This window comes from Caretta caretta, chromosome 5, assembly GCF_965140235.1.
Source record: "Caretta caretta isolate rCarCar2 chromosome 5, rCarCar1.hap1, whole genome shotgun sequence".
Classification (NCBI taxonomy): domain Eukaryota; kingdom Metazoa; phylum Chordata; order Testudines; family Cheloniidae; genus Caretta; species Caretta caretta.
Window position 1 is genome coordinate 133364086 of NC_134210.1, and position 26305 is coordinate 133390390.

Here is a 26305-nt window from a genome sequence, read left to right on the forward strand (position 1 = left end):
AAAAATCAAAAATCTGCCACACAGTAAGCAGCATTGTCCAAAGGCCTCAGCTGCCTTATCAGCTGTTCTGGCTACAGCACCCCTCTTCATTGCACTGGCTTCGCTGCTCACTGCTTTGAGCTCAACATCCTATTCATCAATTTCTTCCTACTTATAACCCTCATTTCGTCCTACCTTCCTCTGCATCCTCCGTCTCTCACCCTTTGCTTCTGATCACTCTTGCTTTCAGCCTCCTTTTCCACTATCCCCAGAGTGGGACCTCTGTGCCGAGCATCCTCCTCAAACCCTTTCAACACAGATCTCTTCAGCAATGGCAGTGCCATTCCTTTTCCTCCCTTTGTACTGTGCAGTGCCCGTGCTAGATTATAAACTCTTGGAAGCAAAGGCCCTGCCTTTTGAAGTCTCCTGGAAGGTGCCATGTATTTTTACAGTGCTGTGTACCTTGCATTTATAAATACCACAGGTGTTTACTGCGTGCTATATACCTTGCACTGTCAAGTATTACCTTGCTCTACTATGGTGCCTCTCATCTGAGGATTTCAAAGGCTTTTATACACATGAATTTCGCCTCACAAGACCACTGCAAGGTAAGCAGGCATTCTGAACCCCATTTTACAGATGAAGAAACACATACACACACATCGGGTAAATGACTTTACCCACAGTCACATAGGAAATCTGTGGAACAGGGAACAGAAACCAGGTATCCTAACAGCCAGTTCTGTACAATTGCAAGACTATAATTCCTCCCTCAAATGTGTTTCTCTTAGCTTTTACGTCGCATTTAGCCTGCATGTTTGATTCAGAATAGGGAGAAAAAGATGCAGTGAATAAGCCAATTACGATAATGAAGATAATACCTAGCTCTTATGTAGTCCTTTTCATTAACAGATCTAAAAGTGTTGTAGAAAAGGAGGTCAGTAGCATTATCCGCATTTTATGAATGGGGAAACTGAGGCCCAGAAAGGTAAAGTGACGCCCAAGCTAGTTGCAGAGTTGGGACTAGAACCCAGGTCTCCTGAGTGCCCTATGCACTTAAGTAACCTATTTGCCTTGCTACAAAGGTGAAATTCATTGATGTGTTACCATCTCCATGTAGGAAATACTCAGCTGAAGACAAATGGCCCAGCTCTGCTCCCAGTCACATGCTGGAGGGCCAATGACGTCCGTGAAGTTACTCAGGGTTTCCCAGCCATGTGAGGAGAGGAGAATTCGGCTCACAACGCACTAGAAACTTACTTGATCAAGTGTAGTCTGAGAAACGGAGTAGTCTTCTATGTGGAGTCTTTTTTTGTTCTGGGAGAGGACGCTAAATATCCTGGCCAGAGAGGATGGTGAGGATGGAAGCTGGTACTGCAGCATGTTCCGATGCTTCTCCTTCAGGACGCTGCCAGGAAAGGCAAGCCCAAAGAATTCCTGAACGGGCTTCAGGTTAGGGTTTGCCCCCGCTATTCGCACTACTATTGTATAACCATCTCCAAACCTGCAAACAACAGCACGCAGAAGAATTTAGGTGCTTTGAAAAAGGGGTGTCCTTTCTTGTAGCTTAAAGAGTAACAAGAAAGCCACGTGAGAAGAACTGAAGAAGGAGAAAAATCACTCATGTCAATATCCCAGCAGCTCAGATTGAACTGGGATGGGCAGCCCTAAAAATGCAGGCCCACTGACCATTCTGTGGCCTGAGCAAATTGAAAGCGCTCACCTGTTCTTCAGATGCTGGACACTGCCAAGACACCTGAACCGCCCGTTGACCATTATTGCCATTCGAGTGCACAGGGCTTCGCATTCTTCCATGCTATGGGGGCAAATGAAAAAACATTAGCCCTGTAAAAAGGCTGCATTTTCTGAACTCACCACCACCACGTAGCACCAACCTGCGTTAACAGAAACAAAACAGCTGAGCTGAACGTTTCGATTTCAAAATCCACCCCCAATTAAATCAGACTGGAGAAATACAATGAATTATATACCCAACTATAATGAACACTACATGCCTGTGAGATGTAAGCACCACTGATCTCCCCTCCTTGATGATGCTCAGAGCACAGTTCCATAAGAAACGGCGTGCTTTGGGATCCATTCCCGTGGTTGGCTCATCCTGAAAATTACATTTAATAAACCATGTTCTACTATAACATGCTACTGATAAATATTGTCATAGTATATGAAATAGTGTAACTGTGAAGAGTGAAAACCACACCCATCCAAATGATTTTTACTGGAAAAGTTTAAAAGAAGAAAAAGTTTCATGGAAACTTTTCCCCTTTTCAAAACTTAAAATATGATTTTTTCCCAGAAATGTTAACTTAGTAAAAATTTGATCAGTTGGTCAAAATTTGGGGAACAAATTTTGTGAACATCGTTAATTTTTTTTCTCTAATTACTAAATTTGATCATCAGTTTCAAAATTGGAAAAAATTAATGAGCTCTAATTTAAATAGAATGCGTAGCTCTCACTGATCACATACTATGGATTTTAGTAGTTGTCTTTCAAGAATTCACAAAAGGAAAGATAAAACCGTTGCTTTCTTATCTGTTTTTTTTTGCAAACTGTTTACACATAAAGGGCTGGATCTGATCATCCATCTATGCACAGTACTCCCTTGAAGTTAAGGGAGTTTTGTATATAAAGCAGTGGCAGGCTATTGTCCTTAATTCTTAGTGAGTATCCAAATCTAGATGGTCATTGCCAAAGTAACTGGAAACAACTCTCTGGAACAAATTTCCAAAAATAGAGGCCTGAAGCTCATGCCATATATTTTGCCCTGTATTTGTACATGTAACTACATCATGTTCACATATAGGTTGGCCTTTGCACACGCAAATGACTTGTTATGCATTTAAATGTATACTTCATTGCTAAATGGCAAAACGTCACAGACCTCAATGGGAACAGCATTCAGACCTAGTTATTTTTAATGGAAAAAAATGTTAATACATGAGCAGTCGTGAACTCACCAGGAACACCACCGGAGGGCTCCCAATCAGGGCAATAGCAGTGGAGAGCTTGCGTCTGTTTCCTCCGCTGTAGTTCCCAGCATATTTTTCTCCATATTTCACAAGGCCCAGTTTACGAATTGCCCATTCGCCAACCTACAGGAAGAGAGGGCAATAGGACCTTCTGAATCGATATCAAGGGGTGAGGAACTACTGCACTGGAAGGTAAAGAGTCTTTGGGAAATAGAAACATATTTATAAAAATTAGGGCTGTCCATTAATCGCAGTTAAGTCATGCGATTAACTCAAAACAAACGCGATTAAAAAAATCCTGATTAATTGCACTTATAACAATAGAATATCAATTGAAATGTATTAAATATTTTTGGATGTTTTTCTATATTTTCAATATTGATTTCAGTTACAACACAGAACACAAAGTGCACAGGGCTCACTTTATATTATTATTTTTGGTTACAAATATTTGCACTGTAAAAATGATAAACAACAGAAATAGTATTTTTCAGTTCACCTCATACAAGTACTGAAGTTCACTCTCTTTATCGTGAAAGTGTAACTTACAAATGCAGATTTTTTTCAGTTACGTAACTGCACTCAAAAAGAAAACAGTGTAAAACTTTAGAGCCTACAAGTCCACTCAGCCCTACTTCTTGTTCAGCCAGTCGCTAAGACAAACAAGTTTGTTTACATTGACGGGAGATACTGCTGCCTGCTTCTTATTTACATCACCTGAAAGTGAGAACAGGTGTTGGCATGGCACTTTTGTAGCCGGTGTTGCAAGGTATTTACATGCCAGATCATTCATATGCCCCTTCATGCTTTGGCCACCATTCCAGAGGACATGCTTCCAGTTGACTATGCTCATTAAAAAAATAATGCAGCAATTAAATTTGTGACTGTACTCGTTGGGGGAGAATTGTATGTCTCCTGTGCTGTTTTACCCACATTCTGCATGTATTTCATGTTGTTATAGCAGTCTCGGATGATGACCCAGCACGCGTTTGTTTTAAGAACACTTTCACAGCAGATTTGACAAAACGCAAAGAAGATACCGATGTGAGATTTCTAAAAATAGCTACAGCACTCGACCCAAGGTTTACGAAGCTGAAGTGCTGTTCCAAAATCTGAGAGGGACGAGGTGTGGAGCGTGCTTTTAGAAGCCTTAAAAGAGCAACACTCTGATGCAGAAACTTCAGAACCCAAACCACCAAAAAAGAAAATCAGCCTTCTGCTGCTGGCATCTGACTCAGATGATGAAAATGAATCTGTGTCAGTCTTCAGTGCTTTGGATTGTTATCAAGCAGAACCCATCACCAGTATGGAAGAATGTCCTCTGGAATGGTTGCTGAAGTATGAAGGGACATATTTATGTGCCAGATGCGCTAAAGAGTTGTATCTTGCAACACCAGCTACAACAGTGCCATGCGAACGCCTGTTCTCACTTTCAGGTGACATTGTAAACAAGAAGTGGGCAGCATTATCTCCTGCAAATTGTAACCAACCTTGTTTGTCTGAGCGATTGGCTGATCAAGAAGTAGGACTGAGTGGACTTGTAGGCTCTGAAGTTTTACATTGTTTTATTTTTTAATACAGGGTTGGTTTTTTTTTGTACATAATTCTACATTTGTAAGTTCAACTTTCATGATAAAGAGATTGCACTACAGTACCTGTGTAAGGTGAATTGAAAAATACATTTTTTTTGTTTTTTACAGTACAAATATTTGTAATAAAAATAAATATAAAGTGAGCACTGTACACTTTGTATTCTGTGTTGTAATTAAAATTTATTTGAAAATGTAGTAAACATCCAAAAATATTTAAAATAATGCTATTCTGTTTTTGTTTAACAGCACGATTAATTTTTTTAATCACTTGACAGCCCTAATAAAAATAGATCCAGTTATACAGCACTCTCGTTGGATAATGCTCAGTGCCCATTCACTTGGTGGCAAGCTACTGTTTCCCAGGGCTTGTAGTAACATGACTCATTGTGCGCTCATAGGAAATGGCCCAAGATTCCTCAAGGTGCTTGCAGTTACTACACACCACCACTGCAGATGAAGGCCCTTAAACTGATTGAGGAAAATCCTCAGCTGGTGTAAACGGCCACAGCTCCTTTACATAGATACAGCCTGTTAGTATTTCCAGACCAGCACTCTGTTGAGATCTCCCGCATTTGGGATGCAGATGGTGCACGTTGCTGACAGCATGAGAAATCAACAGCAGAGAGGGAGGGAGTTGATACCAATGGCCTGAATGACTGCTCCAGCACTGGGAACACCAAAATGTCAGTGTTCAAGTAATGAAAATTTAGTCCCTATAAAAGATGAGTGGCCAGACTGGGAAACCCTTAAATTGGTGAGCATTTATTCCCAGTGAACTCAGTGGGACTGCTCCTCAGAGTAAATGATCAGCAACAGGAATAAGGACTCCACCATTTGTCCCTAAATAAGCATTCCTTAAGGCAACAGATCAGTCTAGGAGTAATGGTGACCAGTAGGAAAAGCCCAGGGAGGGTTTAACTGACTTGAAACCCAGATTTACTGGTAGTATCAGCTGCTTTGGGCAGGACACAGTTGTCCTAGGTAGGAGTGAACGAGCAGAACACTTGTTTGGTACTGAAAAAATACAGGAGATGACAATTTCGCTATCCTGTCCAAACAAACGGATTGCAGTGGGCAGCGGAATGCATGCCAGCAAAAATGTGTAACCAGTTCAGCCAGGGTGTGTGCTTTCCGTTTTGCGTACCTGGCAGACCTCTTTCTCAGGAACACCCCGTAAAAGTGCAAAGAACTCCAGATGTTCTCTCCCTGTCAACAGCTCATTAATAGCATCAAACTGAGGGCAATAGCCCATGTTCTGATGGACTCCTTGGATGTTAGATAAGATACTGTAAAGCAAGAGAAGATCCATAGTTAGGGTGGTGCAACATCCATTGCCTTTTCAGGTAGGGAATACAGAACAGGGGTGTGACCAGTCAACATTCTGGAAGTATCAAACCCCAGTGGCTTAGGCAAAGATGTAACTGGATCCCCAAAGCAATTCGGGGTCACCTTAATTTCTTTTAAAATGTGACCGTTAATCATGATGGGTACCTTTTCAAAAACGCCTACGTAACTTCAGAGCCTATTGGCATGTCTACATGGCAAGTTACTGCGTGGCAAGCCTGGTCTGCTACAGCACAGTGAAAACCCTGGAGTGTCAGCAGTAAGGCAAGCTGCACTCTGGGACTTTCGCTATGCAGCAAGCTGATGTGCTGGAGTTTCATACCGTGGCTTGCTCCGCAGTAACTTGCTGTGTGGACAAGTCCTAAGCCCCAATTTCAAAAGTGACTTGGGGTTTAGGTACATTTGAAAATGTTACCCTATGACCTTGACTCAGCAGAGCACATGCTTAAAGTTAGGCAGGTTTAGCCCTAGTGCAAGCAGGGGCCAGTCTAGCAAAGTCAGTGGAGTTATATCTGCTTGGGAATTTGAGCACACAGGAAGGAGAGAGAAGCAGAGGTTTTTCTTTGGTGTAAAGCAGAGGGAAGAGGAGTTGTGTCTTCTGCTCACCTGTTTCCCTTCAGAAAAGCTTCTCCTCCCGTCACATCTGTATCTCCAGTTAGCATCTTGAAAGTTGACGACTTGCCAGCGCCATTCACTCCCAGGAGGCCAAAGCACTGAAAACATTAAAGAGCATATGAATCCATGTGTATTTGAGTGCATGATTTGTCCTGCAGAATCTTTTATTACTGACAATGACACATAAGGCAGGAAGAAGTCGCTGGACTCTCAGAGCTCAGGGTGAGAGTGAGGGACTATAGGAAAAAAGCATCTTTTTATGTATAAATGTGAGCAAATTTGATCTGGAATTAGCAAGACAGACGAACGCTGGCTCCCGCTATTCTGACAGCTGCTCTTCAGTGTAATACCACATTTTCATAGGAAGTTTCTGAACTTTTATTTCAAACTGAAATCATTTGGAAGGGAGGAGGGAACAAAAGCATTTTATCTAGTGGAATAGCCTCAGACTGCGTACCAAACACTAATGTATTTATCCTGCCACCCCAAGGGAGGTCCAGGAGTGTGATTATCCTTGTTTTCCTGAGGGATTTAGTGATTTGTCCAAGGTCACACCCAGAGTTTATGGCAGAGCTGGGAATTGTCTTAAGCACAAGACCATGTCTCCTCTTTATTACAATGAAAACCTGAAGGATTTCAGCTCTTATCCTACTCACTGCCTTCTACTGCTCCTAAATAGTCAGGTAAAAACAAACACAGATCTAGATGACCAATTGGACGTTACCTCCCCAGGAGGGATTCCAACACAGATCCGGTCAACAGCTGGTTTTCTCTTCATTCTATAAATCTGAAACCAGGAAATACAAATTAATAAGAATAACAAACGTGGGAGGGTGGGAGAAGAGAGAGAATCTGAGCCCCTCATACTTTCTAAGACATCCTTAAGGCTCCAGTCCTGATCCCCCTGGACTCGATGACTAAACTCTCATTGGACTTCAGTGGGACAGGATTAGGCTTTTTACAACTGCATCAAATCATACTAACCATACTCCCGGAGGTAACTGGTGGTTGAGATAATCAGGGGAGCTGATTTTGGTGTCTGCACTCAGGCATACAAGGCCAGAACCTTGGCTGGGGTTAATTGGCGTAGTTCTGTTGATTTCAATGGAGGGTCTGGCCCAGTATCTGATTGGGGAAGAAACTGTAATGTGTCAAGACAGTACCCCAGACATGTGAGACTTGTGCCCGAGATGTGTGTGTTTCTGGATGAAGATGCATTGCTGACATCCAACACATTTTACCTGATGGAAGTGAACTGCCTTTTAAGTCTGTGAATAGAATATATCTGGACCCTGACTTAAAGTCCACTGAAATCAGTGGGAGTCTTCCCCTTGACTCCCGTGGGCTCTGGATCAGGTCCTGGGTAAGCTGTGTGGTACTGGTGAGGGACTGCCCCACTCCCAACCTATCTAGGTAAGCATGAGCAGCCCTCTATCTCTCACCTTGGTCAGCTCTTTGATTTCAAGGATGTCACTCTGTCCACCACCACTAATTATCCTCTGCCTCTCCCTGGTCACATCCTCATCCTCATCATTGACAGGAGACAACTTGGCACTGACAGGCCTTCGAAGGGGAACGAGTCAACATGTGAAAAGGAAGAGGAGAAAGCATGCTAGGTGAATGCATTACAAATGAAAGACACAGAGGGTGAGACAGGTATCAATTATGCACCAGCATCCAAACAGAACACACCTGGGGAAGCCCATCTGTGTTTGCAATTCAACCCTATGCAGAAGGCTAGCAAGCTGGTTCCATCCCACTTAGGCCTTCAAAGCGAGGCTTCAGTGCACAGGCCATGTGCTGACCCTGTGCATGCCGGGGAACTTCACCCATAGCGAATGCTGATCTGTTTGGTGTCAGAGATTCTATAAATGTCTCACTGTTAAATCCAGGAACATGACTCCTAAGGTCTCCAGCACACTCCTGGGCTACTGATTATTGCTGTGTTCACATAGCATCCTCCAGGCAAAACCGATTTCACACCAACTAACGTTTGCTCAAGTTCAAAATATCGCCAAGGACCAAAATGTCCTTTCTTTGAGATGCCTCCCCCAGCTTTTCTCAGGCTGGTTTGATTGGCTTGGGGTACACAGGGAGGTGGTTTTGCACTAGAAACTTTAGGCCCATTCCTGCTGCCACTCAGGTAAATGGAAAAACGACGTACAGGGTCTGGCTGCACGAGAATTTCCCACTGTCAATTGACAATGAGATGGTACAGTGGCTGCCTGCACAAGCATCATCACTAACACAAGGCTGATAACTGTGATTGGACGTTGCTGATTGTCTAAGTTGTAGCATGGGTCTTTTGCAGTATGACCGGGACAGCTGTGTCCTATATGTCAGAGCCAAGAGCACACCTCAGGCTTCTGTGCATCTTTCCCCCCCGCCCACAACACTGAAGCATGGTGCAGAGCAAGCTTACCTCGGTTTGATGAAGAACCTGTACTGGATGAGCACTGTGATAAGGAAGAAGACTGCCCCTTCCACAGCCATGGCAAAGAGGTTCCGTCCCACCAGATCCCAGGACAGAGGGGACACAAAACGGTTCTCGCCTGTTTGGAAAAGCCGAAGCACACAGTCAGCTTTGCACAGCGGCTGGAGAGACCAACACAAAGATGAAAGGCTCTTGCCCTGAGAGAGCTTTACAGACTCATTTTAGACAAGATGCAATGAGGGGGTGACACTAAGGGGAAAGAGAGGACAAAGATAATAAGATCACGTGGTAACCCAGTTTTGGCTTGTGCACATAGTACTTTTATAATAGTGATATTCAGATGTTTGGTGTGCTAGGAGCTGCACATAGCTATAGTAATAGACAGGCCCTGCCCTGAACAGTCTACAATCTCAATAGACAAGACAGTGAAAGGAAGCATTATCCCCATTTTACAGAGTGGGAACTGAGTCACAGAGAGATGAAGTGACTTGCCCAAGGGCACACAGAAGGTCTGTGGCGATGCCAGGAGTTGAACCCAGCTCTCCTGACTCCCAGCCCCACTGCCTTAACCACACGACCATCCTTCCTCTCAACTTGAGGCTGCATTTCACGCAACTACATTTTTGTATTTTTAAAGAATCAGTTGACTCCCTAATAACTCAAGCTCTCTAACAGCTGAGAACTATTTGCTCTCTAGTCCTGGTAAGGAATCAGATGGGATAGCTACAGGCTCTGGCCTGTTCAGAGCAGACCTCTGTACTGTTTTCACTACTGTTAGCTAGGCACTAATCCTGCCAGGCCCTGTGAGCCAAGGGCCCTCAGTTCCTGGTGATTTTAATGGGAGTGGACGGTGCTCAGCACCTCCCAGGCTCATGCCCTGGGTGTCCAGCTGACGTTGTGGATCCCACACTGTGTGAGGTCACTTACCAAACCTTTCCAAAGCGTCGGCCATGGCCTGATTTTTCACCATGTCGATCAGTCCCCGCCCCAGGCAGAAGTGGGGGAAGACGAGGAAGACAGACTTCAGGATTTCATTGATGTTGTTCAGCTTCTAAAGGAACAAAAGCCAAGCACAGATCAGCCACTGCGCTGCTTCTCAAGGCAGACAACAAAAAGGCAGGGAGGCTTAGCTTGCTGAGGGTGACTGTCCTGCGAATTTGCTTCCCAATGGGTAGAAACAACCACTCCACCACCAACCTCTGACAGCACAGATTAGACAAACAAACCTGACAAATAATGGGAGAACCCTCTGGACATGATGATAATTGTGCCCCAGGACCCCATGGTGCAAAGCACTGTATGTACCAACATCACAAAGACAGTCCAGCCAGGAGGGCTCACAGTCCAAGATTTAGATAATATGCTTGAGGTGAACAATTAGGGCTGGGTCGAGGTAACGGCAGAGGGATGCACTGTCTCAGCGCCCATAATAGTCACAGATTACCATCAGCTGAACTAATGCCAAGCAGGCATGGGATACCCCATTCCCCCAGGTCTCCAGAGGGCAGGGGACTGGTATTCTTATCTCAGCTTTCACTTCCATCTCCCAGTGAATACAGAGCTTAGCTTGTCTGCACAGCACTCAGTAGCTACCAAACTCACTTTTTTCCCTTTGACTATCGATTAGAAACAGCAGAAGAGTTTTAAGCCCCTTTCAGCAAGGAACGTAAGCACGAGTCATGCCACTGATGTCAAAGGGGCTACTCGTGTGCTTAAAGTTACACACATTCTTACTTGCCTTCCTGAACTGAGGTCTTCTGGGCAACATGCCCCACTTGCTCCACCATTCCCGATTCTGACCACCTGACCTAGCCTTCCCTACCACTCCCCTGAATACCAGGAGTGGACACTGATTTTCTAAGGGCAATGTAAAGCAGCAGCACTGGGGGATGTGGCGGCGGCAGGACACGTCAGTGGGAACATACGTTGTTGGTGAAGAGCTCGAGGACGAAAGTGGCCACGCTGCCATTTATGCCAATGAAGAGATTCACGCTGGTCAGCACCACGTAGGCTGTGCTGGGGATCTTGAACACAAAGGAAGCTGGGTACATGAGTGGCGTTATAGACCACCTGGTGAGCAGAAAGACACAGTAACACACGTCATTCACAGCACACAGTCCACTGGGGCCTCAGGGATCCCCTCGAGAGATGCAGCCTTACCCATAGAGCAGGAGGAGAAGGGCCAGCGCAGGCAGGTTGGAAGAGGACACGTAGGACTTCTGTTGGAAGCAGATGAAGATGATGATAACCAAGGTGGCTGGAACTATGTAGTTGCACTGGAAGGAGGAAGAAATAGCTCCAGGTTACTTGCAAAATAAAATCAAAAGCATCTTAATGCTCTAAATGGAGGAAATCAGGGTAAAAATATGGGAATAGAATTGAAAATTATGATGCTATCTGCTCAGAAAATAAATCTGCACATTATACGTGGTGATTGGAGAGCTGGCCAGCCACTCCACATCTTCCTTAGTCCAGCACTGGAAACGTACTGTGTACTCATCCTAGGGTGAATCGCAGTGCCCAGGATGTTCAAATAAATGAAGAGGAATAAGTCAAGGTGTTTATGATTGTCACAATTATTTGTATTAGAATAGCCAGATACGGATGAGAGGTTTTTCACATATGGGGCCCTGTTGTGCTGGCTCTGGACATGCACAAAGTGACAGCCCCGCCCTGGAGAGCTAGCAATAGATTAAAAGACAAGATATAAGGTGGGAGGGGAAACAGAGGCATGGAAAGGAGAAGTGACTTGCCCGAGGTCACAGAACAGGCCAGCCAGCAGCAGAGCTGGGAATCAAACCCAGAGCTGCTGAGTCCCAGGGCAGTGGCCTGACCACACTGTCAAATCTTCAGCACTAGCTAATGTCAGTAAATTCCCCTGAAAGTGGGAGTTCACCATGCCCTTTCAGTAGGTGTGTGACCATATGCACACGTCTGTGTGCACATATGCATGCACCAGGGCCAAATTCAGCCCAGCCAGAACTCCATAACTGCACCAGCTTATTCCAGGGATGGTCAGCTGTGCAGAGAGACAAATGCTGTGTTGGCAGGACCGCCAGGTGGGTGGAGCAGGGGCAGCTTGTCAGAACTACCAGGCACCAGAACACTCATCACATGCGTCCCGTTAGGGCACGTAGAACAGCACACATTCCTTCATCCCAGGGAACTGCAACGAAGGCGAAGTGCAAACACATTGTAACCTGCTCTAAAGGACGAGCTCCCGTGAGGCAATCTTACCATATCCCAGACGAAGTTAGCCAGCCAGTAGATCACCGGCTTCACCCCGCTGATGAACTGCAGGTGCTTGGCCTTGCTGACCCGCTCCTGGATCAAGAAAACCACAAAGCTGGCTGGGACAAAGGACATGGCGAAGATCACACAGATGGAGACTAAAACGTCCACCGACGTGGTCATCCTGGGCAGAGGGAAATCAGAGTGGCAATAAATTACTGCCAGAGTCTCCCTCCAGACGTTCCAGTGCACATTAGCACCGTAACCTGAACAGGGGCCCGATTCTGCCCCCCTCACTACGCAGTGGGAATGCAGGTGGTAGAACCGGGCCCTCTGTTTAAGCCCCGTTGCAGGTACGTTCATTGGAACGGCATTGGTAGGCCGGATAATGATGAGAGGTCTTTCACATGTGTCTAAACGCATGGGAAAATGTAGGGATTTACAGCTGGTCTTTACTCCACCGAAGATCAGATGTGCAGGGTGCGGGCGCAGGAGAGCAAAGCTCCGCCCAGCACTTTTCCAGCGTTAACAAGTTTCAGCATAATGCAGCTGGGAGAGTCAGGGACTCAGATTTGCAACGCTGCTTAGGGGATATGGACACCCAAGTCCCATTAATGTAATGGGAATTGGAGATGCAATTCCCATAGGTGGCTTTGGAAATCTCAGCCTGGAGTGCTGCAAAATCCCTGGCCAGATCCTCAGTTGGTGACTACAACTGGCCACGTTAATCCACATTTGAATCACTAAGGTAACCTGGTTCTTTTATTTACCCGCTCCCCTCCCCAAACACTCATTTCTTGCAGCTTCCTTAATTCCAAGGCATTTTCTTCTCCCCTCCTTTCCATTCCCCATAGCCCCCCCGTCTCCAGCAGGCTGCAAATAACGTTCATACTAGGACGTACAGGGCGACCTCAGAGAGCTGCTGCTTGGTGAGGTTGAGCGGGTGGTTGAATGCGGTGATCCCGTAGGTGCTGGGATTCTCGCCGTCTTGAAGGTTGGCCCGGAGGATGGCATTGTTGATCACATTCAGAAAGGAGCCAATGGCATGCCAGCCTTTGTTATTGAACCAAACCTGAAAAGCAACACACCAGCATCAATAGGATTGCCAGCCATGCCTACCATTCTACAGGCTCCCTCGTGTCCATAGCCAAGGGGTTCAGAGGTCTGCAGCCACTTCCGTGTGGTGGGACATTGTACTGATTCTTCCTGCCTTTTTACAAACTATTGTCAGCCACCTCAGTGGCACAATATACGGTTTGACAAGGGCATCATATATGCCCCCTGGTCTCCTGAACAAACGTCGTAGCATCACTTCAGTTTATGAGGAACCTGGGATGAGGTCCTAAGCATGTGTGAATGGATGCATATGGCCCATGTGCACTGGGAAAGCACAGTCCATGGTTCCTATGCTGGTAGCAGGTACATGCCACGATCTACTGATTTCCAAGACCTTGATCCAACATCCATCAGAGTCAATGGGCTTTGGACTGGGGTCCAAGAGGCCACTCTCTCCTGGAAAATCCCACACAGGGATGTGGGCACTTTGGTTCTGTTGGCAAACGAACACATGCTGCATACAGATCGCCAATTAGAAACAGAGCTTGGTTTAAAATGCTAGGCTCTGGCTCTGAATATCAGGCACAGCAGTGGGTGGGCAGGATTTACCTTCACGTTGTTTTTTGTGTCCATCCCTTTCATGAAGCTTCCCAAGCTGTGAAGAAACTGATCTCCAGAACTCCCCTGTGAACAGCACACAATGGCACATCTGTTTCATTCAGTATAGACCGTGCTATGGATACCTTATTTATACTGGTTTCTTTGCCACAGACTGGGGAACGGGTAAGATGTCCCAGCCTCACACTCCCCCCTGCACTGCAGTCCCAGGGCTCAGAGTCTGCTCCCGCACTATTCTTCTGGGATGACTCCAGAGTGGGCAGGAAGTTGAGAGAGCCCCAGGGAACTCCAGAACTCTCTTTTGTGTGGTAGCAACTAACCACCACAGTCCCACACAGAACTTTCCTATTACACCAGCTCTCGGAGACACGGTGTCACAAATACTTGCCCTCCCAAGAAAATCAATAGCCTAGATTCCTTCCTGTGCCAAGATCCATTAAGTGCAAAGGGGTGGGCCGAGGCTCACTGATTCTCTGAAGCAATTTGCACTTCCCAGGCACAGGTTAGAGCAGGTGCGAGGCTGCTCTAATTTACGCCAAGTGGCAATTGGGTTGGATGGGGCATAGAGGCCCTCTACTCCAGCTCTGTGCCATCTGAGTGTAGAGGAGCTCTGAGCTAGCCAGATCCAGCTGCTATCTGGCTGCTCTGAAACATCAGAGTGGCACAGAGAGGCCAGAATGAATGAGGATATCAGGCTTGATTTTTTTCCCCCCTGTTCTCATGTTGTGGTTTCTGAGACACCCAACTTGCTCTCTGCTCTCTCTCAGATTCTGAGCTGTGCTAGCTGATAGTAACTGGGATCTTTTTTTGTGGCTCCTCACTGACGTCAATGGAAGCTTACTGGAGTTAAAAAGGAGTAAAAGCAGAATAAGGGCCTCAGGACTTAGTCCTCTTTAAGTCAGTTTCCTGACTCTACTTTGGGTTTATATGATCAGGTATTACAAGACTGCAGTTACCAAATGGTTCTTCTGAATTTGAACAATGATGACTCCTCCCACAAATGCAGTTATATTACAACCCATGCTAGCATAATGTGGCTCAGCACATGGTCCTTTATCTCAAGCAGAGGAAACTCATATTTTTAGACCCAAAGGTCCCGGGGTTCAATCCCTGCTGGCCACACTCCCTCCCACCCCCAAGGGGGTACTGTGATATCAGCACATTCTGAGCCCATACGAAATTGTCTTCACCTTGGCTAGCTCCAAGATTTTCTTCACTTGCTTGATGGCATCACTGACTTCATCGCTGGGAGGAAGCAGGAGGGAACTGCTGGCACCCACTGAAAACCCACCATACCTGAAAGCACAGACAGACAAGATAGTGAAGCACAGACTGACTCTACAGTGTCCTCCATAAAAGGCCCTTTTTTACAGCCTGTGGCTTTTAGCTTGCTGCTCTGTGCTGGGACCTAATACCTCAAAGTTAGGCCTTCAGTGGCAACTTGAAGTTTACATTTGTTTGTTAAGCTTCCATTCGACAGGAGCCTCTCGGGGAACCCACACAGCTCAGAGCAGTGAGCCTGCCATGCAGACATGCCCGAACTGAACCAAACAGAACTCCAGCTCGCTGAGCTCTCAGAGGTGACAGCAGGACAATCAGGGTTATTCCTCCCAAGAGCTCTGCTAGACTTGTGATTAATTCCCCCAAACAAAATTAGATCTGACTGTTTACAAAAGTAACCTGTGGCCTTTCCACACTGCAGTCCAACCTTTTAGTCTGCTGCCCTTTCATCGGGCTGGGGTTCGAGGACGGGGAAGCAAGGCAGAGAGCAGCTACCGTTCCACTGCTAACAGCAAAGTGGGGTCCTCTCTCTGGCTTGGCTGATTAATGCTCCCCTGGCCCCTCTTAGGATGGTGCAATTGATTGTACTAAGGACCCAATCCCGCAAGGGCTTGCGAATGAGCATCCTGCTAACTGGAACTACTCACAGTAGCAGGCAGTGTAGTAGGCAGACAGCATTTGCAGGATTGGGCCCTTGACTGCTCACAAAGCCCAGTGACTAGGGAAAGGATCAGTAATTGTGGATACTATTTCTAGTGCAATGCTAAAAATAATCATTTCACTGAAATATTTCTGGTGGGTTTAGATTTTGAAAAAAGCTTCATTTTACAAAAACTAAATTTAGGGGCAAATTTGACCAGACAGCAGCCCACAGAGCATGGCACTCAATCGGTTAATGAGTTCCAAGCAACCTAAAGAAAGGACAGTAACTTACCTGAACTCATTCACCCAGATCTTGTTCCTTAAACTGGGAAGGCAAAGAGAAGAAAACAAGTCTGTTATTTATGAGATGGACCATCAGTCAGACCTACTCTCCAGCCACATGAACGCAGACTGTAAGGAGACAGTCGTGCACTAATGACGCGGGTCAGAGTAATGCTTTGTGTAACTCCAAGGAGTTCAGTTGTGTCACCCGGCAGAGGAGTTTGCCCTGATGCTTTACACGGATATAGCAGCTCCCGGGCTCACTGCTGCACCACTGCACTGCACTGCCTTTGCCCACGGGATAAAGCAGAGATGGACCTGAGCTGGAATTGGACTCAGAGACGCTTCTGAACTTGGCTGACGTTCTGGGCTGAGCCCACTGCCAGACTTATGTCCAACGAGCTGCCTTTGCATCCCAAAAGCATCAGAAGCTGCTCAGAAACCGTAGCCGGGGGCCGGTGGAGTCTCCATCCCTGACAAGACTTAAATCAAGAGTGGGCGTTTTCTAAAAGCTCTGCTCTGGGATTATTTGGGGGAAATTCTCTGGCCTGTGTTACACAAGTGGTCAGGCTGGATGATCACAGTGGTCCCTTCTGACCCTGGAAGGGACCCAGCAGTTTCAGGCCATGGTTTTAAAGGCCTCATATTTTACTTCAGGAAGAAACATTTCAGCTAGTGGAGTACTTTGCTGGAAACACTTCCTGATTTGGGCTGGCTTGCACCAGCCATTGAGAGAACAGGCAAAGTGAGTTCGAAATGTAGGGTCTGATCCAAAGCCCATTGAAGTCAATGGAAAGACTCTCACTGACTTTGCATCAGTCCCTCCAAGGTGATCGGGAAGGGACTGTTAGCTCTACACAGGCGGGTCTAAAAGAGCCTAAGTGCGTACCAGGGAGTCGAAGCTGGGGTGTGCCAGGAGAAAGCGCAGACTAAACTCACTGAGCCTCCCATAGCGTCACCTCTGCAGATGGCCCAGAGTTTAAGGCTCTCTAGGGGTCAGAGTCACCCCATGGGAGTTATGTGGTGCAGAGGTCTCTGCACAGGGGCAGCAGCAATCGCCAGGGAACAATGTGTGTAATAAGCACCTTTTCCCAATGATCTGCGCGTAGGTCTTCACCAGATAGTCCGATACGTTCCGGCCCGTCAGGTTCTGCAGGATGTCGCCAGTGTTCTGTTCTCTCTGGTGCCAGGGGGAAGCAGAGGGACTTGGAATCAAGGATGTTTTCCTTGGCTTCATGCACATCCCCCCAAAAGACCCAACCCAGCCGCCCGTGCTCCACGCACATCCCCGGGCTGCCCTGGGGCTACCGAGAAGCTGGGACCTCTCCTACCTGTGGAAGAGGCAGCCCCCCCGCGCCAGGTGGGCACACAGGGAGCATTTTCTTGATCTTCTCATTGCTGCATTCGCAGGCCGGGGAAGGGTTCTCCATGGTCCAGTTGCCATTCAGGAAGACGTCCAGGACCGTGTCGGGGACAGAGGCGGTGGTCCATTTATCCTCTCTGACCAGGCAAGGAGTGTCTCTGCATGAGGCCAGAGCCAAGGCAAATGCGACGTTTTATGAGACCGGTCAGCTGGCTCCGGGGCGGCTCCCCAATTCCGCTGTCCCAAGCAGGCGCTGCCGAATTGCTGCCGCGCCAATAGCAGCAGAGCTGCCGGCCAAAAGCCGCCACGGCGGGGAGAGCGTCGGAGCTGCCGCCAAATTGCCGCCGCGGGACAGGGACGGCCGCCCCTTTCCCACTGCCGCCCAGGCACCTGCTAGCACCTAGTTTGCTACACTACGTAAACAGTCAGCGCCGGTCAACGCGCCGATGGAGTTTTCCGAAGCGCTCCGCTTGGGCCTAGCTCCGCTCCCGCTGAAACCAACAGTCAGACTCCCACTGGCCTAGCCTGGCCCCCGGGGAAGGCAAAGGGAAAGCTCTCAGTAACATCAATGGGAGCAGAGTCAGGCCGACGCCGGGCACTTTGGACAATCCCACCCATTATCACTCCTCTTGGGGGAGCTTCGAGACCTTTATTTAACTCCGCCTCACAGCCCCCAAGAGAGCTATTTTGTGGGGCGGGGACGCTGACACGCAGGGGTGTTTGCGGGCTTGGGTGGGCCCCGAATGCCAGCTCTGCCTTTGGGGTGGGCATGGAGCTGCGCTGCCCCAGGGTAGCCCCAGGAGGCAGTGTGTCTCGGAGCTCCCGTTCACGCAGGGTGAGTCTGCCTGCTACTGCACAACTTTGCAGGTGCAGATAATTACCCCCCATCAACCGGCCTACCCCACTGCCTGATGTGTGGGGCAAGGAGCTATGGCCCCATCACCTCCCTACCCAGCTGGGGGCAGTGACTTCAGTTCTGGGTGGCCAGATCACACAAGGGTTGGTGGCGGGGAGGGTTCTCCTTTGTGCCTTCCTTCCAGGCACAATCGGGCCATAAATGACTTGCCCAAAGCCACGCAGAAAATCCGTGGCAGACAGGCCTCCCATCCTGCCTGCTAGCCATGAAAGACCACTTGTGGAAGCCACACACAGAGAAATCCTGCAGAACACGGAGCAGAGAACTGTGGGAGCAAAACAACTAGACCAAGCCAATGATACACTGCCCCGTGGCCAGTTCGGCTTTTTCTTTTCAAAGCCAGAATCCCACTGCTGGTAACCTGGGGACACCCTTACGTCTCTATCCCGGTCAATGACAGTTCCCAGCATGCTGCCTGCATGGAGCACGAGCAATGGTCTGGGAAACCCTGGGGGGCAGGTTCTTGAAGAGAGAAGGAGAGAGGTTGTTTTCACAGTACACGACTGCACCCCTTTGTGCTCTGTTCTGCCCTGTGGAGCGAGTAGCTCCCACTAAAGTCTGGGTCAATACTCGCAGTGAGCAAGGGGAAGGAAAAGCTGGGCCTGAGCCTGCAACCCTTCCTTATCTGAGTGGCGGTGGCAACGAAGGTTGCCACCATAAATCAATACTTTAATACAACATAGGAGGCAAGGGTCCTACACCTCTGAAGGAAGAGCTTTCAGATGAGTCCAGGCCGCTGGGATCAGGCCTTCTGCTTGGTATTTCCCTAAGCTGATCGCTACAGCTACTTCTAACTAACCTCCGCCATTGTGCTAATACAAACACCGCACCCACCATGCTGAGGTTACGACCCCTGAAAGCGGATTCGGAGGCTGGTGGCAATGGCAGCTATGATTTATGTGACACACATTAACAGCATCTACCGGTATCTCAAAGCAGCAGCAACATCCAGTGGCTTAGAAATGACAGAGCTGCTCCTTGCGCCTACCCTTGCTCGGGTTCTACTTACGGAATGGAGTGTCCTTCCACACAGCGGGTCCCAAAGCCGGGTTCATTGACAAGAGTGTTCACAAGCTTCTGAGTGCCTGCATCATCTGGTGCGTCATTGCTATGGGCGCATCAAAGAAACACAGTCAGGGCACCGAGATAAGGCATGTGCAGCAAAACCAGCAACATGGCAGGGCAGAGACACAGGCAGGAGGGTAGGAAAAGGAACTGGGTGGAAAGTTTTCTGTGTGGAATGTGTGTGTTCTCTCTCTCTCTCACACACACACACGAAAAGTACTGTAACATTTGGAAAGAGTTTGGGATACTTTTAGCTTCTTTTCTGTGTGATTTAGCATCTGAGAACAAAGTGAATTGAGATCTGAGGAAGAAAAGTGAAATAGTATTCTATTCCTCCTGCCAATCAAGCTCACTCTTATTTGGAGCTTGCCTTGTTAAAGCTACAAACAGGCAAAATGGTGCCTTTTTCTTACACTGTACTTTGGAGCTATGCACACAAATGCAAACTTAGGTGATGAGACCGTAATGGTGAATAGAGAAAGCAGAACCAGTCCTAAAGAATGTTTTCTGGTCATTTGAAAGGTACCTGATAAAAGTGTACTGCTCATCATACATCCAGGGCTGCAGTTCCAGGCTGGGGTATTTCCCAAAGGGAGGTACGATCAGGCTGAACATGAGAGCAATGCACACAAACACAGCTGGCAGTACGATCTGAAATCACAAGGGAAGAGGCAGAGCCACCTTTAAAAGAACCGCCCCCATAGGCATCAGCCACCCAGAGTGATGCATTTAACCACTCGGAGACACTGTGACCTCTACAGGAGCTGCTGCCTGGTCTCACCTGGGCGAAGAAACCCTTCCTGCTGCGCTTGGCAATGAGCAGCCTCTTCCACAGCAGAGCTACGAACTGCTGCCGGATGAGCTTCCAGCCCTTCATCTGGTAGGAGCCTTTGCCATCCACCCCACTGAGCAGGTCTGTCTCTCTGGATTCTGCTGACAACGAATGATACAGGACTCTCACCCACATAGAAACAAAAGCAGATTTCCTTCTCCTTCAGAGGCTGCTCCTGCTTGTGCAGACAGAACCCTGGTGGCTGCCCATGTTCTTACCACTGTGTCTCCTAGACACGCTCTGAGCACAAAGGAGTATGGCGTGCAGTGGGGCCAGGGGAAACGATCTCTCATGAATATGCATTTGAGTGTTTATCTTTCTGCATCACCGCGGCTGAGACTACTTCTCCAGACAACCTTCTGATCTGGCTGCCATTCATTTCCAAAGGGAACTGGGCATCCAAATCACACATTGCCTGATGTGTGGGGAACCTCACTTTTGGAAACCTCAGCCTTACAATCTATACCAGTGGTTCTCACACTGTGAGTCACGACCCCCTTTGAATGGAGTCGCCAGGCTGGCTTAGACTTGCTGGGTCCCAGGGCTGAAGCCCGAGCCATACTGCCCAGGGCTGAAGCCAAAGCCTGAGGGCTTCAGCCCTGGGTGGCAGGGCTCAGCTTCCAGGCCCCCGACTAGAGGCCGAAGGCCTTGAACTTCTGCTTTGGCTCCCCTGCCCGGAGCAGTGGGGCTCGGGCAGGCTCAAGCTTCGGTCTCCCCTCCTGGGGTCGTGAAGTAATTTTTGTTGTCAGAAGCGGGTCATGGTGCAATGAAGTTTGAGAACCCCTGCTCTATACTATCTGTTGATTAAACCCCTCTTGGAAGCAGAGGTGGGCCAAACCAGAAATGCCAGCTCTGAACATCCCCAAACATTGGGGAAAGTTCCACTCTAGATGAAACTTTTCAGCCCAGGTCCACCTTTCATTATAAGGTGTCCTATAACAGACAAAGGTGCATTATATATTTATCCTGAGGATTAAGAATATTAGCTTGGCCATAAGGAAGGGTAGATGCATTTCAAAGGGCAGGGGAATGTTGATATGACAGCCGAGATCCAGCAACATCTGGACATAGAAAGCCCCTGCTTGAGTTATTGTGGCTAGGTCACATTGCCATAGTCTAGGTATCACTATGGGCACCTCTCTACTATAAAATGTCCTGATGCAGTGCCCAAGGAAATCACTGAAAAAGCTCCCATTTGACTTAATGGGTTTTGGGTCAGGCCCTAAGTCTGTCCCCTTTGGACAGACTGTCTCATGCATGTTCACACATTAGATTCTGCAGGGCACCAGAATGGGTTAGGATATCTAGCACTGATGCATAAGCAAACCTTGTTCCTCTTGCCTTGGCCCATGCAGGGAAGCAGAGATTAATAAACATCCTGCATGAGGATGGAGCATCCAAGGTTAAGTATGTCAGGAATTCTAGCACACTTCAACAAATGCCGGAGAAACTAATAGGACATTTGCTGGAAGGAATTTAAATAGCGTCCAAAACTCTTCCAGGGTGTGCTGGTTAGATCGTTTAAATGCCCTCATAAAATCTAGTATTTCTTGCATTGTGATTCACCCAAGAACATGGACAATGAACAGATTTCTTTAAAACATTAATATTTTAGAACTGTAGATTAGTAATGAGGGACAGACAGACAGTTGAGATTATTGCACTACAGCTCCTTCCATCTTTACCTGGATCTATGTCTGAATCATTAGGGTCGAAAACATCATCTTCTGTGAATGGATGAAGGCAGCTCTGTCTGTCTCCAAAGACACGCCTGTTCCTTCTTGCAGGTAATGTGCCATCTGAAGAGGACAGCACATGTTAGCTGATTTGCTCAAGTTAACAGAGACAGTGAACAACCCTATTCTTCTATGAGCCCCAAGCACTGGGAACTGAAGTGTCACCAGCAAGCTACTGTATAGAAATCTTCACTGAATATTTGCTTTCAACTTTTAAGAAGTTCCCATATGCAGACTGAACAGCTGTAGACTGCCTCTGAGCTGCTGCTAAATCAGCACCAGTGCGGGGAAATGTAAAGAGCATTGATATGTAAAGTGAACCCATGTGCCAGGTTCCATATGGTGTCCAAGGAGCTTACTTTTAAGAACACTTCAAACGTCCTGTTTTTACATTGATCAATTAAAATTTGGGGGGCGGGGGGATAATCCTAAAATGTTAATTCAAGAGTATTGTTACATTAAGCAGAATTTGTTCTGTGTTTCCCAGGAACAAAGAGTCTAGTAGAACAAATTCGTGGTGCGAAGAGCAGCATTTGTAGTGAAGAGAAAAGTCAACTGAACATAGACACAGTCAGAGCTGGTCATTTGCTCAGAAACTTACTTAATGACATATTCAATGTTTCATGATAAACTCATTTGGACACTAAGTTACTGGAAAAAATCTTCCATTCCAAGAAATATGTGCATGTGTCTTGACACTCAGTAATGACATTTTTGTATGGCTATTTTGTGACTTTAAAAAAGTCACCACAAAAGTGTTCCAGTTTCTGATTTTGAAAATAATTTGTGTATCATCTTTCACTTGTGGCTTCTACACCAGGGCAAGAACCATCATTTTACAGATGGAAAAGGTGACACCCAGAGAGGTCAACGGATTTGCCCAAAACTACAGCACGTGTAAGTGGCAAAGTGGGAGACAGAACTCGTATCTGCTAAATTCCACCCCTTGCTCTAACCACTAGATGGTTGATTCTGCTTGCCCAATGGCTTAATTCCTTGAATGGGAATTTATATCAGTTGAGAATTTAACCCTCTGTCAGTTGTGTGCATAAGGGATGATGCATGCAAATCCCAGGTATAAAGCTGTACACATAGAACCTCCTTTGACAATGCAGCTCTGAAACGATTGCACTAACCTGAGGTCTCTGCATCCACCCCATTATCTTCAGCCACTTTGAGAAAGATCTGACAGGCAAAGAGAGGTTAAAAAGAAAATTAGAAGTGGTCTAATACAGTAATAATGTGCTCCCTGATGTAACATGGGAGATCCAATGATTTCAGTACAGAATGCATCATGTCAACATGAGGAGCTATATGGAATATCCCTTGCCTATAGCAGTGGTTCTCAACCAGGGGTACGTGTACCCCTGGGGGTACTCAGAGTTCTTCCCGGGGGTACATCAACTCATCTAGATATTTGCCTGGTTTTACAATAGGCTACATAAAAAGCACTAGCAAAGACAGTACAAAGTAAAATTTCATAGTCAATGATTTGTTTATATTGCTCTGTATATTATACACCAGAGGGTCTCAAACTGGGGGTCAGGGGTCACAAGGTTCTTACATGGGGGCTTCGGGGGGGTCACAAGTTGTTGGCCTTCACCCCAAACATTTGCCTCCAGCATTTATAATGGTGTTGAATATATAAAAAGCGTTTTTAATTTATAAAGAGGTGTCGTACTTAGAGGCTTTCTATGTGAAAGGGGTCACCAGTACAAAAGTTTGAGAACCACTGCTCTACACTGAAAGGTAAGGACAATGTTTATATTCCAATTGATTTATTTTATAATGATATGGTAAAAATGAGAAAGTCAGCCCTTTGTCAGTAATAGTGTGGCTGTGACACTTCTTTTGTCTGAGTTTATGTCTGATTTTATAAGTCTTTAAGTGAGGTGAAACTTGGGGGTACACAAGACAAATCGGACTCTTGAAAGGGGTACAGTCGTCTGGAAAGGTTGAGAGCCACTGGCCTAGAACAACTTAGAAATATAACCAGTGTGACACCTGAGGACTTGGCAGCCAAATGCAGCCCTATGATTTTGATTGCTGAGTTTGGGACAGTATTTTTTGGGGGGGAGGGGAGGGGGGCGGCGGGAAAGGGGTGAACAGCACACATGTTCTATTAGCTCCAGCTAAGAATGGCATGGGACATTTTTTATCTGCTCACTATTCAATAATCATGATGCAGAGTAAGCACTTATTGTAACCTTCATCCCTTTCCAATGAAGATGCACATATGAAGCGTGGTATTAAACTGGTGGAAGTCCACCTGCCTTCTAATCAAGAAGGAACAACATTCCCAGCTGTGATGGGATATGCTTTCCCCTGTGATTTCTTATACAGGAAGGACCAAGTTTTCAAACACAGAAGACAACAACAATGTTCTAGAAGCTGCTGGAAGAATCAGGTTTTCCTCCAACCAGTTACAGAGGAAATCATGATAGTAAATGTGTTTCAGAAGGTGTTGCAGAATACAACAGACAGGGCTTCAAGGGGACTGGCTCTTTGTGCTGCTCTGGTGACGCAAAGCTACAGGAAAGCCAGTGTGCCCTAGTGAAAGTGAAATCTCTAGGTGGAGGAGAGTCTGGGCAGGGGATACGACCAAAATGTTGCTGAAATCCAGCAATCCCTGGCTGCTGGAATGACCCCTTGGAGTCTCTTGGAACCAGGTGCACTTACAGCAGCCCCGAGATATCTGAAAGTACTTGACAGAGTAAGTTAAAAACCTGATCATTAGAAAATAGTTCGGGCCAGACCCCCAGCTGGTGAAAATGGGGAGCTGTACTGTCTATAACAGAGCTGTGCTCACTCACCCCAGCTGAAGACCTGGCCCTCAATTTTTAATGCACGTTTCCCTTGTGGGCACACTTAAATTGAGCAGGAGGAGAGAATTCTTTTCACACTTCCGTGGGTTATGAACTCAGGGCCAGACCAGTTCCCTGGTTGACAGGTTTCCCATGGATACACAGGGGATTTTGCCGTGGAGTCTGCAATTACTTGTTTGGCATTGTCTAAGCCATCAGATGAGCTTCAGCTCACATACTTCCTCCAGGGTAGTCTCCGAGATGCCGTAACTCGAAATGCCCAGGTCAGAGAGACGGTCGTCGATCTCATGGAACAGCTCCACAAAAGCTCCTTCTCTAGCAGCTTCATATGGCAAGATGTAGGTTAACTCATGGCCAATCTCCTCTACCAGCCTGGCCTCAGGAACATGCTTCATAATGAGGTTGGAGATAACAGAGACATCTGGAGGAACCAAAATACAAGATGCCTGTCCTGTTACTCTGTGGGTCACCGGTAATAAACACTGCAGAGACTCAGGAATCTCGCTGAGACACATCCTCAGCTGGGGTAAAACACAACCCAGTGAAGGATCGACTTCAGTGGAGCTAAGCCCCAGCTGCAGATCCAAGCAGCTATTTCTATTTGCACCATTTCTGAAGACCTTTGAAAACAGAACACAATCAACAGCCCTGCAAGCCACACTACACAAATGTTCTCTGTGCAGTGCTAACAATTGGCAAGCACATCGGCTTTGATGGCCCTTAAATTCTGGTCTCGTTTGATCGTTAGGTGAAATTTCATACTATTCAGCACTTTGCATTCATTATACTTTGCAAGTATTAAATGTCCCTCAAAACCCCAGATAGGGCAGTGCTGTTATCCTTTTTTTACAGATGGGGGATCAGAAGCAGAGAGGTTAAGTGAGTTGCTCAAGACCACAGCGGTGAGATTCAATTTCATGCATGCCTTTTTCAGTCCTTACCTATTGTCAAGGTGTCACTTTCATGGTCACTGCCAAGCCCAGCATCCGAGCTGCTCTGGGAGACACTGTCGTCCTAGGTACATAAGAAAGGATGAGCATATGTTAACTGGATCAAAAGGCAGCCAGCTGTATGCTGCACTCTTCTTATAACACCACCCAGAGAGGCCAAGCAATCCGGATGCTCTAGGAAGGGGCTATAGCGTAGAGGATCTTAATGTCCTTTATTGTAACAAAGGGTTGAGATAAGTACTGTAAGAGGATGTAAGAGCAGAAGCTAATATCAGCAGTGATGTATTTAATCTATTCAGGTAAGCAGCCAAATTGCAAAGCAGCAGCATCCATTGTCAGGCCGAAAACACTGTCATTAAAGATGCCATGCAAAGAGGGTGTAATGGACACAAGCCTCCAATGCAATGGTTTAACCGGATCTGATCTCAGGGCTGTGCCAAGGTAGATAATGCTTCTGTGCCGTGCTAAGGGATTTCTTTTCAACCCATTTACTCCATTGCATTTTAACTGTTGCTTCTTGGCAGCCTTAAGATTTGGTGTAAGGAGGACAGAG

The 26305-nt window shown here is 46.9% G+C and overlaps 1 protein-coding gene across 4 annotated transcripts in view; it reads right to left on the reverse strand.

Moving 5' to 3' along the window:
• The window catches only part of ABCA1 (ATP binding cassette subfamily A member 1), a 132619-nt gene that overhangs the window by 3575 nt on the left and 102739 nt on the right, over window positions 1-26305 (reverse strand). For 3 of the 4 annotated variants that reach the window (XM_048851107.2, XM_048851105.2, XM_048851111.2), the window contains 26 exons: window positions 25744-25816; window positions 25021-25223; window positions 23114-23162; window positions 21927-22040; window positions 20191-20342; window positions 19936-20060; window positions 19354-19452; window positions 17397-17586; window positions 17151-17245; window positions 16076-16108; window positions 15051-15156; window positions 13852-13926; window positions 13089-13258; window positions 12193-12370; window positions 11116-11231; window positions 10881-11025; window positions 9883-10006; window positions 8944-9073; window positions 7964-8084; window positions 7246-7308; window positions 6513-6619; window positions 5707-5848; window positions 2959-3093; window positions 1995-2098; window positions 1703-1795; window positions 1240-1483 (listed from right to left, as the gene is read on the reverse strand). In XM_048851107.2, coding sequence (XP_048707064.1) covers window positions 1240-1483; window positions 1703-1795; window positions 1995-2098; window positions 2959-3093; window positions 5707-5848; window positions 6513-6619; window positions 7246-7308; window positions 7964-8084; window positions 8944-9073; window positions 9883-10006; window positions 10881-11025; window positions 11116-11231; window positions 12193-12370; window positions 13089-13258; window positions 13852-13926; window positions 15051-15156; window positions 16076-16108; window positions 17151-17245; window positions 17397-17586; window positions 19354-19452; window positions 19936-20060; window positions 20191-20342; window positions 21927-22040; window positions 23114-23162; window positions 25021-25223; window positions 25744-25816 — 3186 coding nt within the window. The remainder of the gene's footprint in view (window positions 1-1239; window positions 1484-1702; window positions 1796-1994; window positions 2099-2958; window positions 3094-5706; window positions 5849-6512; window positions 6620-7245; window positions 7309-7963; window positions 8085-8943; window positions 9074-9882; window positions 10007-10880; window positions 11026-11115; window positions 11232-12192; window positions 12371-13088; window positions 13259-13851; window positions 13927-15050; window positions 15157-16075; window positions 16109-17150; window positions 17246-17396; window positions 17587-19353; window positions 19453-19935; window positions 20061-20190; window positions 20343-21926; window positions 22041-23113; window positions 23163-25020; window positions 25224-25743; window positions 25817-26305) is intronic. The other variant, XM_048851106.2, reaches the window with a different exon arrangement.